Here is a 19,963-nt window from a genome sequence, read left to right on the forward strand (position 1 = left end):
TTAGATAAAAGAGTAGATAGAAAGACGAGAGGATATGCGAGGTCGATTCATAGTACCAGGAGACAGGCAGTGCACCGTACTGCACCATCTGCTTGCAGTATGGCATCTGCCGTAGCTTTCACAGAGGGAGGAGCGAGTGACGACACACACTCAGAAACACCCGCAAGAATGTTTTTGCCCCATCATGCACTGGGAGCTTAACCCAGAATTCCAATGGGCGGCGGGGACTGTGGGAACTGTGAGATAGCTTCCCACAGTGCACCACTCCGACATGCGATGCTAGCCTCGGTACTGTGGATGCACTCTGCCGAATTCACACGCGTTAGTGGGGACACACAACACCGAATGTATAAAATCGCTTCTGAAAATTCGAATAGAATAAGTTTGAATTAATTTCATACTGTAGACATACCCTGAATCAACTCATCATTGTCACCTCTCCCAGTCTTCAACATCCCTTTCTCTGTGTGATTGTGTTCATGTTCACTGAAGACAGTATCGATAGTTGTTTATGAAGACACAAATGAGAGCAGAGCACATTACTCACAACACAACAGCAACTAGCAAGGCTATTGCCAAGCCTCATAACATAGTAGTGCAGAACATTGCATTGATTCCTCCCCCTTCCTTACCCATGAGATGCAAGTGGGAAATGATCTTGCTTTGCCAGCATTTAAAAATACACTGCAAACGGACGCACAAACCTACCATTACTTTAGTCTGCATGATCACTTCTGACTAAATATTTACTGTCATAAAACCAAAAGGACCTTCCCAGCTCGGGTGGAGCTTGTAATTCGTACACTGATGAGTTCAGAAAGCCATTGATTCACAAGAGAAGTATTTCTAGCAAGCCATGCAATTCATATATAACACCATCATGTTTTACAGTGTATTTTCCTTTCTGTAAGAGAGGGGACATTTTTACCTTTGTGATTGTAAAGTGCCTAGCAGACAAAAAACTTGACTTGGGGCTCTCAGCACTATACAATATATACCTTTTAAATCATAAAATTAGCAATCAGGAAAGTCCATCTAAAGTTTATAGCTATACACATTGAATCATAAAACACATGCAGCCCATAGTTGTATAGAGATAACTATACTGAAGTGCTCTATCCCAGCATACAACATGCTGTCCTCAAAGCAGCACTTGGAATCTTACAAGGACTCTTCCCAGCAACACCTAGATACCTTACTGAGGACCCTGCTGTATTGCAGAGTCTCCCAAACCATGGTCCATGGAAAGTTTGCTGGTAGAAGAGTCAGCGCTATTTAACTTTATTTCCATCTGCTTAATCCCCTTAAGACAGTTCAGAGTAAATGAAATGTTTTTCCATTGTAAGCAACTGCTACAGTAGCCACAGGAGTGTTACATGATCACAAATGAGAAAGAGAATGGGGCATGTGATTCTGAATGAGAAGGGTCCACAAAACAACCTGTGAATTAAAAAGTGGCCTACACTGTGAAAGAGTTTAGGAACGCCTGGCCCACGCTTTTTGCAAATTTCATTGAAATGTGCTTTTATAGTGACCTCTTCATATGCAACCAACCTAGACTGCCTCCTTATTAGCCCTTTCCTGGCTAGGTCTTACTCATTAATGAAACACTTAGGCCCACAGCTAGTTTCTCTGCAGTCTCTCTCTTGACTAAACCCAGGCTGCCCTTATATCGCCCAGCAGGCCTGGTCCTTAGTCACATGATCCCCAACACATGACTTCTGTACTCATTGCCTTCATCTGAGGAGGCAGACTAAAGTGCCAAACCCCCCCCCGACCCATCCCACCCCCCCCAAAAGGGTTAACTCAGCCCAGGCCAAGATATTTGAGGGATGACATCCTTCCAGAAAAATTATCCTCCTAACTTCCAATACTCAGAGATCAGTTGATACTCAGCTGGAATAAGAGTTTTTATTTCTTCCAAAACTCCTTCCCCCCGCCCCCCTTGTTAATGCTTACTACAGCAACTTTGGTTAGTATAATGATCAGTCCTGACAGCACCTCCACCAACATATGGTGCTGCATTTCTGTTTTAGGGTGAAGCTGTAGTCTCGTATGTTATGTGTTGTGTCTGATCGGGGGGTTAATGGGCAGTCAAGTCCTGCCTGTATGTGCTAGAGTTGTTACTTTCAGTTATCCAGGAATTCCTTTGCTTTGTATAAGTGAGTATTACAAAACTCTTATCTATATAAAAGTCGACTCCTTTTCTGGATCCTGCTAAGCTCCTGGCCTCAGTGGTATCCTGTAGCAATGAGTCCCACAGGCAGTGTGCGGGAAAGTACTTCAGGTGATTAGTTTTGAATTTGATACCTTTCGTTATACTGACTGTCTTCTTGTTGCTGTGGTTTGAGACTGAATTAAGAAACATTTGAAGAAACTGAAAGATGGCAAATCCTGACATGAGAGTTCACTTCCTTTACACTGTAGAAACTTTCATAGAATCACAGTGCATCCAACAGTGATGTGCAGTTTATATTTGCAAGAAGAAAGCTGAGTACAAACCAGGCCAGTCAGACGTTATGTTAAACATGCAAAGAATGGAAAAGTACAAAGTCTGACAGCATAGAAACAATGTATAATGCAAGGAGTATAAGATTTCCACAGTTGCTTCCACATGCTATTTCTTGCGAAACGTGTGTTAATTACTTTAGTCCCCCATTTAGAGTCAAGAGCCAAACAAGAGTCACATTCAAACTAGCAGATCGTCAGTCCCTGCAGCAGTCGTGGTCCCTGCAGCAAACGTACTGACCCTCTGAGCCACATAACACAATCTTCAGAAGTTCGAGAGCCAGGGTTCACCAGCCGGGCCTTGGAGCTTCAGCCCTGTGGGATGCGAGGTCTCAGGGCTTCTGCCTCGGAGGAGGCGCCTGCCAGGGCTTCAGGCCTGCTCCTGTTGAAGTGCTGAGCCCCAGCAAGCACACCCCCGGGGGCTGCAGCCCCGAGACCCCCCCTCCCTGCTGGGCAGAAGTCAGAGTCAATGCATGGGAGGGGCACCGGGGGGTCATATGCCCACCCAAATTTTTGCCAGGGTTTGCTGGCCCCACGCAGTCACATGATGTCACCAGGGCTCCTCCCTGCATGGCAGCTGGTGGAGCCAGCAAGCTGGAAGCTGCAGCTATGGGAAAGGCAGCAGCGAACAGCTGGAAGCTGCAGGGAGAGTGCTGCTTTTGCTGCTTTCTCTCCCTGCAGAGCTGAAGCAGCGGCCCCTCCCTGTTATCACCTGGGAGCTGCAGGTGGGGTATGGTAGGTGGCGAATGGGAGTGGGGGCTAGGGTGACTAGACAGCAAGTGTGAAAAATCAGGACGCGGATGGGGGGTAATAGGAGCCTATATAAGAAAAAGATCAAAAAATTGGGGACTGTGCCTATAAAATCGGGACATCTGTCACCCTAGGGGGGGCCTACATGAGCCGCACTTTACTGTAAAAGAGCTGCATGTGGCCTGCATGTAGGCTCAACATACATAATGAGTGAATGTTCTAGCAGTGTATTGTTGTACAAAGAAAGTGACAAGGTTAACTATGAGCGGGGTTCATTGCTGCAGTCTAGTAAAAGCTGATCTCTTCACTGCATGTACACATCTAACAACAGGCAAGAAAGAAGAGACAGAATTATTTTCTTCCTAAAATGGCATCATAGAGCTTTCCTGTTTTCTTGACCTGAATCTCTCTGAAACCAGCTGCAGTGAGGAGCTTGCTGTACTCGGCTGGCGTTCGTTCTTTTCCTTCAGTTTGAACCAACATTATCAGATTGAAGAGCTGGGCATCTACAGGCCCAGTTTTGTCTTCATTCAAAAGTGTTTCAACCAACAGCACGCCGCCCCCTGGTGGGATAAAGAGATTTAAAAACATGTTGGTTTGTCAGAGAAGGACACTAAAGCTGATTTTTCAACAGCATTTTTAGGTATTTCCAGAACCTTAGAGATCCCCTTTATATTAAAAGAAAAATCATGTTATATTGCTTCAGTAGTTAATGAAATAGCAAGAGGGATTCTATGCATCAATTAGCTATTATTTCCTGTACTTCAAAGTAGAGAGTGAAGGGGAACCTAGTAGCTGTGATTGAAACATTTATTTACTCCAGCAGAAATGCACCAGAGATGTGGCTGCTCGGCATCTCTGAAAATCAAGCCCCATGGCTAGAGTTTTAAAATAATTTAGGCATCTAAAAATGCACATTGGCAATTTTCAAAATTTGAATGGGTGCCTACCAATATCATAGGCACCTGAATAACTTTAAAAATGTGGCCTTGCATGTCTAAAGTGTATGCCCAAACCTAGAAGCTAGAGTTGCCAAATTTGGATGGATGTATTCATGGAGGTTTTGTCAGATGTCATAATCTTTAATAAAGATGAATCTTTAATTCCTGGAGATGCCAGGACAATTCTGGAAACTCGGCAATATTGCTAGAAGCAAATTTTCAAGTTGGCCATTCTTACTGATGGGGTCTGGATGCAAATCACTAATGTAAAAGGAGAAAGTCTTTCATTGAAATGGCGCTTTAAAAAAACCCCTGTCCAAACCAAATGATATCTATAAGTCTGTATTTTGCAAAGAGGAAAACATACCAGGCTTGCAAGCCTTGTGGATTTTTGTTAGTAGATGCATACACTTGTCATCTGCCCAGTCATGCAGGATCCTCGCCAAAATGTACAGGTCAGCTTCTGGTATTGGATCTTTAAAAAAATCTCCTGTAACAAAAAGAAAAAGAATGCAAAAAATAGGCCTAAATAAGCAAACATTTCCAATCTGGTACTGGGAAAAGTACATGCTAGCTCCAAAACTGTTTGAGAGACTTGCTGGGAAGCTACACTCTTCTGGCTTGTCATGCTGCGTATTCACATCCCACTTAGGGGGCAAATCTCCCAGTATTGGATAATTGGTGATGTGCTCTTTATCCATCCACTTGTATGCCGATTTCATTTCTCTCTCTCTCTCTCCGTTTCCTCTCTGCTTCAGCCATATAAACCAGCTGTCACATTTCTCTGTCTTTGCTTTTAGGTCATCCCCCGTCCCCTCCACTTTTTCCCCTTCTTCACTGCTGGGTCCCCTTTCTCTATCTCTCCCCTCCTCTCCTGACCCCCACCCTCCAAAATTGACCATTTCTTTTCTATTTAAATAGTAAAACTAGACACCTAAAACCAACATACCCCTACAGTGGTGTGATGGATGATGCTATATGATTGAGGATAACTATATTTATCATAGCTGGTATCACTATTATACAATTGCAACAAACTTTGTACAAAGTATGTCATGTAAGATAACAATGGAAAATGCTAACAAATCCTGTTTAAATCTATGTATCATCACTGTATGTGAAGTTATGATATTGGCTATGTATTTGTATCTCAAATGTGTTTGTTCTTGGAGTGACGCCCACAAGGATGTTTACATCCGGTCTCGACAGCCCATTGTGAATGTACTATCCAAGTGTGGAAGGGCTATTAGAAAGAATCATCTTTCCAGATAGCCTCTTCCTGAAGATGCCTCAGATAGCAAGGAGCCAATGGCGTCTAATGTGATTCAGCAAAACATGTATGGACATGTGGAGGGGACATGTGACCTAAGAATCCATGTTGGCCAGTAACTCTCCATGTACCTGTATGATGGCCTTGGCTTGGGACAGTAAATTTCCAGGCACATGGCAGAGGGTATAAATTACAGCGGAGAAAACTCCATCTTGCCTCATTCCTGCTCCAAACTGCTCTGCACTGTAGATTTATAACAAAAGAAGTATTCTAAGCTAGGGACTGAGGCCCTTCCAAGCTTTTGGAAGTTTGCCAGAGAGACTTCTGCAAATCAACAGACTATTACATCAAAGCTACAAACCTGATCTCAGGACTTAGCAATTTTTTTTGTAATGTATATATCTTTTGCCTATTTTAGAACTTTCTTCTTTATTTTTAATACATTCTTAGTTAGTTTACTAAACATTGACTGGCAGCATGATTTTGGTAAGATCTGAAATATTTATTGACCTGGGACCTGTGGCTAATCCTTTGAGATTGAGAAACCTTAATGTACAGGGAATTGGGTCTCACTCAGTAACCTTTCACTGTACAAGATCTATTTGTCTGGATTGCGAACTAGGGGCTGGAATGCTTAAGGGGACTGCATGTTTTGGCTTCTTGTTAAGCAGTTTGGTATGAGAGGAGCTCTTTTGTTACTGGGTTGGTGAATCTAATTAAAGAGGAAATCACCCGGCAGTGGGTCACATGTATATTGTAACATGACCCAACAGCATTTATCCCTTCAAATGTAACATGGAGATCTTTATGGGCCTTTGTGCCCAGTCACATTGCACTAATCTACACAACCTACTGTTTTCAACAATTTAGCCTGCTTTGGACTGCCCACAATTGTGCAGTGAAGCCACATCCTCCCTCCCGCCAGGGTGACACCTGGAAGGGCTAGGAAGGCCACTGCATGGAGTGAGTTTGTTTTTCTTTTTACATTGCTGTTTAATAGGGATTATGCTCAAGGACTTAGAATATATTTGCATCCTTGGCACCTAATAGCTCAGCTTCATCAGATGAGTAAACAAGTTCAAAGGGTATACATTGCTCATGAGATTCTGTTATAATGAAACACAGTCCCTTCAGCACATTTTTCTTTGCATATGAGCACACACAAAATGAATCAAGTTTACCTTCATGGAAAGTGATCCGACGTTCTTCTGGGGGTACAAAACGCTCCTTTGCCACTTGCACTACTTTAGGTAGGTCATAAATTGTGACGGTAGAATTTGGGTACAAAGAAATACATTCCTGGGCCAAACCACCTGCACATCCTTATAGTGAAAGTGAAATACAGGGTAAATGCTCAAATATAACAATATTGGTCATTTTTATAACATCTTGCATCTAAGAAACTTTCATAGATTCTAGGACTGGAAGGGACCTCGAGAGGTCATCGAGTCCAGTCCTCTGCCCGCATGGCAGGACCAAATACTGTCTAGACCATCCCTGATAGACATTTATCTAACCTACTCTTAAATATCTCCAGAGATGGAGATTCCACAACCTCCCTAGGCAATTTATTCCAGTGTTTAACCACCCTGACAGTTAGGAACTTTTTCCTAATGTCCAACCTAGACCTCCCTTGCTGCAGTTTAAACCCATTGCTTCTGGTTCTATCCTTAGAGGCTAAGGTGAACAAGTTTTCTCCCTCCTCCTTATGACACCCTTTTAAATACCTGAAAACTGCTATCATGTCCCCTCTCAGTCTTCTCTTTTCCAAACTAAACAAACCCAATTCTTTCAGCCTTCCTTCATAGGTCATATTCTCAAGACCTTTAATCATTCTTGTTGCTCTTCTCTGGACCCTTTCCAATTTCTCCACATCTTTTTTAAAATGCGGTGCCCAGAACTGGACACAATACTCCAGCTGAGGCCTAACCAGAGCAGAGTAGAGCGGAAGAATGACTTCTCGTGTCTTGCTCACAACACACCTGTTAATACATCCCAGAATCATGTTTGCTTTTTTTGCAACAGCATCACACTGTTGACTCATATTTAGCTTGTGGTCCACTATAACCCCTAGATCCCTTTCTGCCGTACTCCTTCCTAGACAGTCTCTTCCCATTCTGTATGTGTGAAACTGATTTTTTAACTTAGACTGCAATGAACTCAGATTCATGCCGCCTTGCGAGATAGGTTAATGTTAGTATCCATTTTTATAGAAGGAGAGACTGAAGTACAAAAAAGGTAAGTGATTTGTTCATGGTCTCCCAGCCTATCTCAGAATAAGACCCAATTCTTCTGTTTCCCAGTCCTGTGATCTAATCACTGGACCATAAAGGGTATTACTTTAAAACAGCATAGTATGATACAACTACAGCCGGCTGGAAATTTTCAAAGGAAGAGTGTTTTCTTTCAAAGAAATGGCCATTCTAAATATGAAATTTTTGTGCAATATTGATTTTATCTAAATTTTAGTTTTCATGAAATGTTTATGACTTTTTTTTAAATAAAATATATAACTAGAAGTATTTTTCACTAAAAGCCTGTATTTTGGTAAAGAGGAAATGGAGATCACCATTTTATTGTTTTCCATCAAACATGAGAATTTAAACAAATAAAATTGGGTCTGTTTTGAACACTGGAAAACAAAAACCTCAATTTTTTGGTGAAAATATTCTGAAATTTTTTCCACCCGCATTAGATTAAACTAAAAGCCAAAGTACAAGTGACCTACTACAACAGATAGTCCCCTTAGCTAAAACTGACGGACCATTCCTCTGTTTTAAAGCTCCCATCTTCAGTCATTAGGATGGCATGTAGCATAATAATAATACTTAGCCTCTTATATAGTGCTATTAAACTAGCACCTGGCCTTAAAGTCTATAGTGCTTTTAATCTATGAATATCAAAGCCCTTCACAAAGAAGGCACATATCATAATCTCCATTGTACAGATGGGACAACAGAGGCCCACAGAGGGGAAATGACTTGCCTAAGGTCATCCAGCAGGCCAGGGGCAGAGCTGGGATAGAACACAAGTCTCCTGTGTCCCAGCATAGTCACAATCAGCACAGTCACTGTAGCAATGCATTAGAACTCTAGGCACCCTTCCCTACAAGCTGGATTTCAAAAGCCCTTACCTCCTCCCATTAGGTTTACACCAAAGCCAGGTCTTGGTATATAGAAAATGCCACACTGAGACATGAGCAAAATAACTGAACTCTTAAAAATGGAAAAGATTCACATCCAGCATCCAGTATTCACCATTCAAAACATTACCATACAGTTAATGTCCAGGATGGGTTTTGTTTGTATTGTAAAAACAAAGCCCAGAGGGGGAAAGAAACTGGTGAGGAGCGTGACTTGAGTTATTTTACATTAAAAGGACAGCATATGTTAAGGTGATTTTTCCCATGATATTAAATTCATGTTTTTCTGGAGATGAGAAGTGAAAATGGCCAGAGCAGATTAGCCAGACTTCATTTCTGCTTTCTGTGTTTTAGAAACTTGGGAGAGCAAAACAGCAGGGGAGACGTAGTAATGGAGATTGCATGGTGCTATAAATCCTGACAGGATTGAAATACAGAGACAACGGTAAAGCTGTTTAGGGGTAAGAAGTATGCAGGCAATTCACCAACCTAAAGTCACAGAATGAAGTGAAGAGTAGCCTGGAAGCTGTTCTGGTAGAATTTCTTAAGCAATGGCAGAAGAAAAACCTACCAAACCAGTGAGAAGGAAAATAAGCAGCTACTTAGATCTATGGGGTTCTTTAGACTCAGGAAAACATTCTGCTTTCTAATGCTTTTATCATTTTCAAGTTTGTATACGACTTTGGCTCAAAATGTAAAATGCTTCCTTTGTGATTGATCCTGGCCATGTAGTCTGCCCTGTTTTTCCATTACTCACACAGGTCATAGAACAAGTGCAGTATTTATCCATAGCTTACCAAAGAAAACAGTTCAACGTTCTGATGACACTTACCTCCCAGATCATAAATGACGGTGAAAGGTGAAAGGTCAAATGCAGCAATCACATCTCTGCCATACATCGTCCAAAAATCATTCAAGAAATACATAAATTTGATCATCTCTTCTTCTGATCTAGTGATTTGAAAGAACATTATTTGTAGCACAAGGAAATTATGACACATTCATTGATGGCTAGCATCATATAACTCTTGTGCTTTTAGCTGAAATACTATATTAAACCCTGTTTCTCTGCCAGCATGCACAATCGTCTCTTTTGATCACTATTAAAATAAACGTACTTTAGCAGACATTCAAAATATTAAGAATAAATCCACCCTGTTTCATATCCTACATTTTAATGAGACTTACTGTAAGTTACACTTATCATCTAGCAGTGCGCTATGATGCTAGGCCTAAGGGTCGCCAGCTGTTTTTCATTGAACAGAATTTTCCATTCTACCAAATATTCTACATAGCAAATTGTTCATGATAGGCTGCCAGTAAGAACTTGATGCTTAGATACCAAGGTGATGAGCACCTTAGACATACCAGAGACTCAACACTGGATGCCATTGAAATGACGGGGTTTTCATGTGAATGAGACTAATCACCATATTTCACAGTCAAAGTGGTAATACAAAATAGAAAAGTCATCCACATAAAAGAAAAGCATAAAACTCCCAACACTAAATTGATTATTACCTGTAGAGAGCCCCAAAGAGGTCTTCTGAGGAAATACCAAATGCTCGATCATACTGGTTTTTCCCATCCCTTAAAGAAAAATAAATATGGGATATTTCTGCTTTAGCACCTTACTGCATTGGTGACAATTTTGGCTTATTAAGGTACTCATTTTATTCTACTTATTAAGGTATAAGTGTTACCCTTTATATTATTGCTTTGATCAGGGATTCTGAAATGCGGCCACCAACCGCTTTTCCTCCAGCCACGGGGATGCCTGCAGCAGGTACTTCGTCCCTGGGGTGGCAGGGCTTCAGAGGCCCCAGCGCTTCAGGAGTCAGGGCACAGGGTCCCCTGGGGCAGCCAAGCTCCCAACCCACATCCATGGGGAAGCGAGGCCCCCAGGACAGTGGCAGCTGCGAGATTCCCATCCCCCATCTGGTGGCAGCGGGGTCCCCTTGGGTAGCCGGGCTTCCAGCCCCTGGCCCTCAGGCTATCGGACTCCAGCCCCCATTACTGGGACAGCGGGGCTCTCAGGGCAATGGGGCTTCAGGGGCCCAATGCTTCGGCAGGTGGTGCAGTACGACCCCTTTGGGGCAGCCTAGGTCCTGGCCCCTATCCATGGGGGAAGTGGAGCCCCCAAGGGTAGAGAGGGCAGCTGGGCTCCCAGTCCCAGGGCACCTGGGATCCCAGTCCAGGGCCCCCAGTGGGACTTCAGGCCCCTGGTGGCCATGGAGCTCCTGGCCCACAGGGCAGCGTGGCCACCATCATCAGTTGGCTGCATCCCGAGGCCTCAAATAAAACTGAGTGTGGGGAGAACCCCTGACTTGTTCATTCTGAACGCTGTCTGTGCCACCCCAGAAGATTCAGAAAGGAAATCAGTCTCTTCTTTGTTATTATTTTATGTTCATTATTGGACACCACGAAGAGGAAGGAAACACAACTGCTATTTGATATACCAGAGACAGGGCTCAGATCCTCAGCTGGTGTAATTGACACAGCTCCATAAAGAGCTGTGCTGAGTTGTACAGGCTGAGATTCTGGCCCAATATACACTGACTTCCTTCCTCACTTTCTTCTGCCTTTGGCAACATAACCAATTAGAATCCCTGCAAGCATCCCTCAGTCACTATTCATCACCATTTGCCTGGCCGAGGGCTTCCCTCCACAGAAACTATTATCATGATTAAATGTTCCCCGTGAGACACACCAAATAATCATAGTATAGAAGTCTGTTTCCTGACTCTGCAGTGAATTCATCCACTGAACCACTAGGAAACATAAGTTCGTGTAGTAATAGTTTAACATGCTTCCCAAACAATTACCAGTCAGTGTCACCCAGGAGGTGTGTGGGTTACATATGTCTTCATTTTCTATTGTTTCCCCGGAGACACGCCTCTTCCCGAGCAGGTTCACAAATGTAGCAAAGTGCTTTATTGCAATGGATGTTGGCACATGAATTTTGTACAAACGACATAAGATTTCATCTCCTTACCTCACAGCATCTGTCAGGTAGTGCCAGCAAAAATAGATGGTTTTGGAGTAGTACATCAAACAATGATACTGAGACTTGGGACTTGATTTTGTAAGGTAGAGGTTGGAAAGCTCTGTGTTCCTGTAAAAGGCTAAAGGGAAAAAGAAGGTAAGTTAACATTTACAAACTTGTCATTGTGCAAAGCCTGTTTTACAGCATAATCTGTGTAACAAGAACAAGCTGTAGGAATGCAACCAAAGCAACAAGGAAACTGCAGGAGATTCCCCACTCTAGATAGACCAGAGATAGAGGAAGGTCTGGGAGCACGCATGCATAGCATACCATAGCTACCCATCAGATTCTGCAAGATCTGGAATGAAGGATTCCAGGATATAAAAAGCACACCCCAGCACCATCACCATTTCTTTGTGAAACTGTATAAGCCAAACGCCTGTAGTGACATCTCTTTCCACTATGCTTTTTAGTGTAGGTGCTCAAAAGCATCTTATTTCAGCAATAATACCTAACATACCAGTCTTTTTTCACCTGATGAGGAAACCAAGAGGGAGACTTAAGTCCCCAGGACATAAAACCACCCATTATCCCTAACTTGAGTAGCTCACACACTTCTGAGGCCATCTACTCCTACTGAATTTCAATATTCTCACTGGCTGATTATGGGAGTCATCTGACAGATGCAAAGTTTTGGGCTCTTACTATGCTTAATATATGTCTTTCATGGACAGATATATGGGCTGGTATAGAATGTGTTCTCTCTCTTACAGCACAGGCAAACTCCCACTGAGCCAGATTAGGCTTTAAATCTGTTTCTCAACTGTGTGTGAGGGGAGGACTGGGGTATGGGCAGTTCCAGGAGAGTCCCTGTGTGTGCTCTACACCCAGGCGGCTGCCACAGCGGAGAAAAGTTCCTCTGAAGCATCCAGCTGAACTTCTATTAGCAGGGTGGATGCTGCCTCATTTGTGCTCCTGAAGCTGGCCTGGTTGCCATGGAAAGGGTGTAGGTGGTTTCAGAAGAGGCCACAGATTTCTAAATGCTTGTCTACATGGTGAAATGGACTGGAATAGCTGTTTGGTAAAAGCTCCCCATGTTGACAGCTTAGTTTAATCCACTTTGGAAGTGGATCAAGCTAAACTGGAACAAGCCAACTCTTATTCTACTGTGGAATGGCTATAGCACTTTAAATTCCCCCTTCCTTATTCCAAAATAACTTCCCCTTATAGATGTGGCCTAAGAGAAGAGAAGGTATGTGTAAAAAGGCCACTCTTCTTGGATGTGGAGTACCTTAGAGACTAACCAACGTATTTGAGCATAAGCTTTCATGGGCTAAGACTCACTTCATTGGATGCATGCAGTGGAAAACACAGTAGTGTCACCGAAACATCGGGTCCACCTAGCTGAGAGCCAATTACAGCCAGACAGGGATAAGGAAGAGTTGCTTTATTCTGCAGAAGAAAGGAGAACCTTGCACCTTGGTACAAAGACTCTGTCTTACACACATTTTACCATTCCTTTATACACATTCAAACAAAGGCCCTTGCCGTGTTAACATTTGATTGGTGGTTGTCAGACCCGTGCTTTTCCTATCTGGTCAGTGAAAACCGGCTTGGGACCAGCTTCAACTACCTTAAGGCCTTGAAAGGGAAGACAGTTGAAAAGTTCAGGCTACTGTGTATTTAAGGTGTTTGCTTTTATCTAATGGCCGCTGGCTGACATAACGGCAATTCGGGCCTGACAAGTTTAAAAGTTGTCAGGCCCGTTATGCAATTTGCGATTAAGCTGGAGGGACAGATACTGGGTTTTTTTATGGACAGCAGAGCTTTTGATTATAGCATTACACAGGCATTTGGCACATTGTATTATTATTTAAATAACACATAGAAAGAAAAGAAAGAAAAGAAAGAAAAGAATTTATTTAACAATTGTTTGAAAGAGCCCCATAATCTATGACCTAAGGTTTGGAAGGAGGTTTTTAAAATTAAAGGTGTGATTAAGAGATACAGCATGGAAAATAACAGCTGCATTTTTAATGGCGTGTAAATTTTGCTTAATTAAGCTGGAATGATTAACATAGAAATAACATTTTTTTTTATGTGAGCATAAGCCCCCCCACCCCCCCTCCCAATTGGTTTATATGCTTGGAAGAAGCATTGAGAACGTTTGCATTTTTACTTAGAAAGTTTTAAAGTATGTTTTTATGGCCACAGATTAGATAGTATTTTTGATGTGTTTGTAAGGGCAGTGGGCCAAGCCTGAATATGCTAGATTTTATTGCAATGCTTTTTTAGCTTTAGTGATATTTAATACCATTTTTGTTAGCAATTTTTGGGTTATAGAACTAAGGGCGAAGATAACATGTAACTTACTAATTTTAGCTTGTACTTGGGTTAGCTGGGCTCCAATTTTTTATTATGTTTTTGGTTTTTAAAAATATTTTAAACTGCTGCTGCATTATTGGCCCCATCCCAAAGGGATTCGGTTAAGTTTTTTTTTTTTTTTTAGAGGAAATAACCTAAGCTTTTTGTTGTGCTAATTTAATGGCAGCCCCCTGTGAGCAATTTGGGTATGTAGAGGTGATCTGGAAACTGGATAAGGGTAATAAAAATTTAACAGTTTTTAGTGTAGTGTTAATTACAGTTTATTGATATTTTAATACATTTTTTTTGGTGTAGTATTATACCATATTATTAAGCATGGGTTTTATAAGTTTTTTTTTCCTAGTGTATAATTTTTTGTTTTTTTATTAGGGTTAGTTTTTAATGTTTTTTGTAGGCAGGAATTTCTGGATTTTGGTGGTTTTAATGAAGCAAGTGTTTTTTTGTTTTGTTTTGTTTTTTGAAACAGTTATGGTTTAGTATTATATAGGGGAGAGGTTACTAGCACATTATTCTAATGGCTTTGCGTTATTTGAAAAAATTTAAAGGCACAGTAGGTTTGTCAGTGGACAAGGGAGAAGTTACTAGCACTTTACCTTGGTTTTTTTTGTTTTGTTTTTTTGCTCTTTAAAAGGCACAGCAGAGCTAGAAGGAGAAATAGGCTTATTAGTTGGAGAGTTTTTTTGAGGTGGAGGGGTCTTTTTACAGTGAGAAGCATGGGTTTAGGTAGGCAGTTTTGGGCACTTTACAGCGGTGTTGGTGGTTAACAGGACTTGGAAAGGGCCTTTTTAGCATGGAGCCAAAGCAGTTTTTTGTTGGTGGATTTTTACATAGATTTAGTTTTTTTGTTTTAATGAACGGCAGGGCTGCTAGGGTTTTTGGGTAGCACTTCTTTTATTTGTGAGAAAAGAAACCTAACTATTTTATTAATGCCTGGCAGTGTTTTGCAGATTTTATAGTTGCTTGGGCACATTTAGACCCCCCCTTTTCTTGGCAGTTAGCCAGGTTTTAGCTGTGGGCAGTGTTTTTGAATGGGGCCAGCATTTTATTTTTGGACTGAACTTGCTAGCGATTTTTTTTAATTTGTTTTGGGGTTTTTTTGGCTTTTTTTAATTTACAAAGGAAATTTTTATTTTTTACTTATATACTTTTTTTTAATAATGAACACATACATATTGCTATTATACAGTACATTAGTTTTACTACTTAATGTATGCTATGTATACCCTTTTAGTAAAATTACTTTATTATAGAGCTTTGGAGCAACAAACCAGGACAAGCACACCCACTTTTGAGGAGTCCACTCGGTACAACCTTTGGTGTTTAATAGCTTTTTTTTTTTTTTTTTAGCCCTTTGGCTAGAAATTTGAGGTAGCCAGAAGGATCCCATGGGCAATATGGGGAGTGGGTTAATTTTTTATGTTTTTGCATTTAAAGACTGTTGGTATGCAAATTTTAACAATAATTTTGGCCATGGAACACAAAAATAATTTTTATTGCGCCAGTAAATGCATGGTACGTTGAATTGTATTTAGCTGGCATTTGTTTTTGTTTTTTGATGATTTGAAAGACAAAAGAACAGAGGTTTACTTTTTTGGGGCAGTTAGTTATTGCTTAAAATATTTTTTTTATATACATATATTTTTGTTGATTTTAGACAAAACAGAGGAATTACTTTATATTTTTTGTATTTGTTTTATAGGCAGCTCAGGTTTTAGTGGCTTTTGCCTTATTAGTTAGAAAATTGCATTAATATAGATGCTTTTTGGCTTGCTTTTAGATTTAAAGCTATTTATAGCTTAAAATTTTTTACTTAAAAAGGGACACAATTAACTTTTTTAGATTTTTGATTGCCTTTTACAGTTGAAGACAGTTGAAAAGTTCAGGCTACTGTGTATTTAAGGTGTTTGCTTTTTTCTAATGGCCGCTGGCTGACATAACGGCTACTAGCTATTAAGGGGGGTCACTAGTAACTTTCACAGTAGGAAGATATATATATACAGAGGACATGAAAAAATGGGTGTTACCATACTAACTATAATGAGAGTACTCAGTTAAGGTGGGCTATTATCAGCAGAAGGAAAAAAACTTTTGTAGCGATAATCAGGATGGCTCATTTCCAACCGTTGACAAGAAGGTGTGAGTAACAGTATGGGGAAAATTAACATGGACAAATAGTTTTTACTTTGTATAATGACCCATCCACTCCCAGTCTTTATTCAAGCCTAATTTAATGGTGTCCAGTTTGCAAATTAATTCCAATTCTGCAGTTTCTCGTTGGAGTCTGTTTTTGAAACTTCAAACACTGCTTGATTTCCATGGAAGGATTGGGGAGAGGATCTCCTGAGAGCTTGATAGCTGGGAGGGCGTGTACGTGTGTGTGATCTATGAGGAGCAGTCTGAGGTTGCAAGTAAGTTAGGGTTACCATACGTCCTCTTTTTCCCGGACATGTCCAGCTTTTCGGCACTCAAACCCCAGTCCGGGGGGAATTGCCAAAAAGCCGAAAATGTCCGGGAAAATGGCGGCTCTGCTCCTCCCCTGACTCTTCGGCTCTGTTTAAGAGCTGAGCTGCCCGAGCGCTATGGGCTTCAGGCAGCCCCCTTGCCTCCGGACCCCAGCCGCCGGCCGGGCACTTCCCCTCCCGGGCTCCAGCGGCGCAGGGTCCGGAGGCATGGGGGCTGCCCGAAGCCGGTAGCGCTGGGGCAGCTCGGCTCTTAAACAGAGCCAAAGAGTCAGGGGAGGAGCAGAGCCTCCGGCCGCGGGGCCAGGGCCCGTGGAGGGTCCTCTTTTTTTATTTATTAGATATGGTAACCCTAAGTAAGTACAACAACTGTAAAGAGGTTTGTATGCACGGGGCCTGGCATGAACGCTGAATACATTTGTCATTCACTTATTAAAATTGCTCATTTGAAACTGCGGATTTTTGAAATTATCCAAAGACAATGTTACAAGTTATGTATTGTTTGAAAACCCTACTCACAACAACATTTGTATGCTTCCTGTGTTTAATTCAAATTTTTTTAAAAAAAAACAATGTTCTTGTTTGTTTAAAGCATGCTACTGCTGCTTCCGTCAGCAAAATGTGTGAGTGGAATTTACGGAAAGATCTACCAGCGTTTGCTGCATATGGAATACAACAGATCAGGAAGAGTAGAGGTATCTGGTACAGTCTTTTCCTGCTGTCTGTGGGCTTTTCTCCTTATTTGTGCCTGCTAAATAGTGTACTGAGGGCACAATTCAGGCTGAAAGCAGAGAACACACAGCAAAGAAGTTTCTTTGTATACATAAGATTTTCAGTCAGGGTTACTTTGTCTGAACACATCTCTTTCTAAGCTATCTCTAAATATTTCTAAAGTACACTTCACACTGCAGAGCTTCAGACCTTTAGACAGGGTAAACAGGCATAGCTCTGTCAATTTCAATGGAGTTCCACCCATTTATACCAGCTCAGGATCTGACCTCTTATCTTTAGCTCAGGAAATCTGAAACTGCACTTTATGTAATAAAGATAATTAATATAAAGATATAAAGACAATTGGCCAAGTTAGCGGGAGATCTTAAAGAAGTCTAAATTAGTGTAACTAATACCATCCTCTGGCCTCCAGACTATATATTCATTAGACATCTTACAACGTGCTCTTAGAGATTCCCTTACAGCTGCTTAGACTCAAATTCCCTTACACATGGGTAATTACTATTGTTTGTGAATTTGGTCCAATGAGTTAAATAGGTTCTTAGGAGAAGTAGAAAAGTGACTATGCATCTGTTTTACTCTCTTACTCCTATCCAAGTTCAGTTTTTGTAAATCTGCTGCTTTGAGATTTCTCAAATCACATTGTACCTTTTCCCTCATTCTGGCATTTTTGCTTTTAATATTATAATTCAGTCACACACATACTCTTTAATGAGGCCTTAAAACCAACAGTGATTTAATTGTTAGTCTTCTCCCTTCCCCACAACATTACCTCCTTCACTTTTCATTTCGACTCCCAGGAGCTTTAATCCCACACAGGCATCAAGCAACCGTTCCATTCCGCTGGCGCTGGTGCCCAACCGTTCAGCAATGGCATCTGAAGACAGGGGCCCTTCTGACTCCAGCAATAGATCAAACACTCCCAATTCACAGGCAGTAAACATAATCTGAAAGCAAACAGGGATGGAGCAGTGGAGTAAGAGAAAGTGCAGATGCTCCCTGATGAGTTTTAATATAATTTCCAGGCATTATTTGTAATCTTACCTTTGAGACTAAAAACCCATTCTTGTATTGAAATAAGAGCTGAGGATAGTCAAGGTCTTGTGTGGAGCTCATTTTCCTTCAGCGCACTGTGAGAGATCCTCTTGCCTTTCTTGTTCAAATAACCTTCGTTTCTACTAGATACAGATCACACTGGGCAGTTCACTTAATCTGATTGGTCAGGAGTGTCCCTAGCCTCTTCCCCAGGGGAATTGGGATGGAGGTGTGTTGTTCTGTCCCATCTAGTGGCACAGAGAGCACTTAGAGGGAGAGAGAAAATTAGTCCACGCTACAGCCTTATCTATTAGGCTTTTAACTCATGCAGTAGAGGCTCATGCACTAAACCAGGGGTCGGCAACATGTGGCATGCGGCTCGCCGGGGTCAGCAGATGTTGACTGGGTACCCAGCTCTGAAGGTGGCGCCCAGCAGCAGTACAGAAGTACAGGTGGCAATACCATAATACGCCATTCTTACTTCTGCACTGTTGACTTCAGAGCTGGGTGGCTGGAGAGTGGCAGCTGCTGACTGAGGACCCAGCTCTACAGGCAGCAGTGCAGAAGTAAAGGTGGCAATACCATATCATGCTGCAACATCCCCACAATAACCTTGCGACCCTCCCCCCCACAAGCAGTGTTCCCTCTAATTTTTGAGGTCCATTTGCGGAATGAATTTTGTTATGTGAACCAATATGGAGGTGATGGGTGACACAAAATGGAGGTGATGACTCTGGCTGGGGGTGTGATCTCTGGGGTGGGGCTGGGGATGAGGGGTTTGGGGTGCAGGAGGGGGCTCAGGGCTGGAGCAGAGGGTTGGGTGTAGGGGGCGAGGGCTCTGGCTAGGGGTGAAGGCTCTGGGGTGGGGCCGGGGATGTAGGGTTTAGAGTACAGGAGGGGGCTCAGGGCTGGGGCAGAGGGTTGGGGTGCAGGGCAGGTGCAATTGGACCCACATCTGCTTTCCCTGAAGTCTCTCTCTTGACTAAACCCAGGCTGCCCTTATATCTCCCAGTAAGCCTGGTTCTTAGTCACATGGTCTCCAACACATGACTTCTGTACTCATTGCCTTCAGCTGGTGAGGCAAACTACAGTGCCACAGATGAGGCTGAGTCCCAAACCCACTCCGCTTACCTCACCTCAAAAAGTCAACTCAGTCCAGGTTAAGGTGTCTGAGGGATGACTTGCTTCCAGAAAAATTATCCTCCTATCTCCCAATACCCAGGGATCAGTGTTAATATATAGGTCTGTTTGTTAGCCTGGAATAGAATTTTGGGGTTGACTTTTTGATACTTATACTAATCTGTGTAAACAAGGGACAAGGACACTGTGATGTTGCTTCTGTCTAGTCAGCTGGATTTGTTAGTACAATGGGAACAGAATAGAGCAGTTAAAGTGTTACTCAGAGCACACTTTAAGATTGCCTCAACCACTATCTCAAGGCAAAATCAAGCAATCGGTTGGGAGGGGCAAAGGTGTGGGGGACAGGGAGGTATAAAACACTAAAAGACCAAAGAAATACTGACAAGAGCACAACCTCACTCCTTACCCCACCCATGGGGTACAAAAGGGGTGGGATGAAGACCCCAGGCCCAAAATGGAACATGACCCTAAGCTGTAAGGGGTGGGACTGTGGGAGTGCATTGCAGGCATATTTGGGCCTGCTAAGAAGGAGGAGGGAACAGGAGGAATAGTCTTATCTATATAAAAGTTGACTACTTTTCTGGATCCAGCTAAGCTCCTGGCCTCAGTGGTATC

The 19,963-nt window shown here is 42.2% G+C and overlaps 1 protein-coding gene across 3 annotated transcripts; it reads right to left on the bottom strand.

Moving 5' to 3' along the window:
* Positions 1-2,453: 2,453 nt before the first annotated feature.
* Positions 2,454-19,450, bottom strand: LOC101944728 (acetylserotonin O-methyltransferase-like). Of its 3 annotated transcripts, none has more exons than XM_065580748.1 (9): positions 19,345-19,450; positions 18,218-18,474; positions 17,946-18,120; positions 11,607-11,736; positions 10,133-10,201; positions 9,444-9,562; positions 6,651-6,791; positions 4,567-4,689; positions 2,454-3,821 (listed from the first exon to the last, which is right to left on the bottom strand). In XM_065580748.1, the coding sequence occupies exons 2-9, from the start codon at positions 18,287-18,289 to the stop codon at positions 3,610-3,612; spliced, it is 1,041 nt and encodes a 346-aa protein (XP_065436820.1). In that variant the 5' UTR covers positions 18,290-18,474; positions 19,345-19,450; the 3' UTR covers positions 2,454-3,609. The 3 variants fall into 3 exon arrangements, with proteins under 3 accessions (XP_065436820.1, XP_065436819.1, XP_065436821.1); XM_065580747.1 differs by having other exon boundaries at positions 19,340-19,449; XM_065580749.1 differs by having other exon boundaries at positions 18,218-18,351; positions 19,340-19,445.
* Positions 19,451-19,963: the final 513 nt, after the last annotated feature.

Source organism: Chrysemys picta, chromosome 1 (assembly GCF_011386835.1).
Source record: "Chrysemys picta bellii isolate R12L10 chromosome 1, ASM1138683v2, whole genome shotgun sequence".
Lineage (NCBI taxonomy): Eukaryota > Metazoa > Chordata > Testudines > Emydidae > Chrysemys > Chrysemys picta.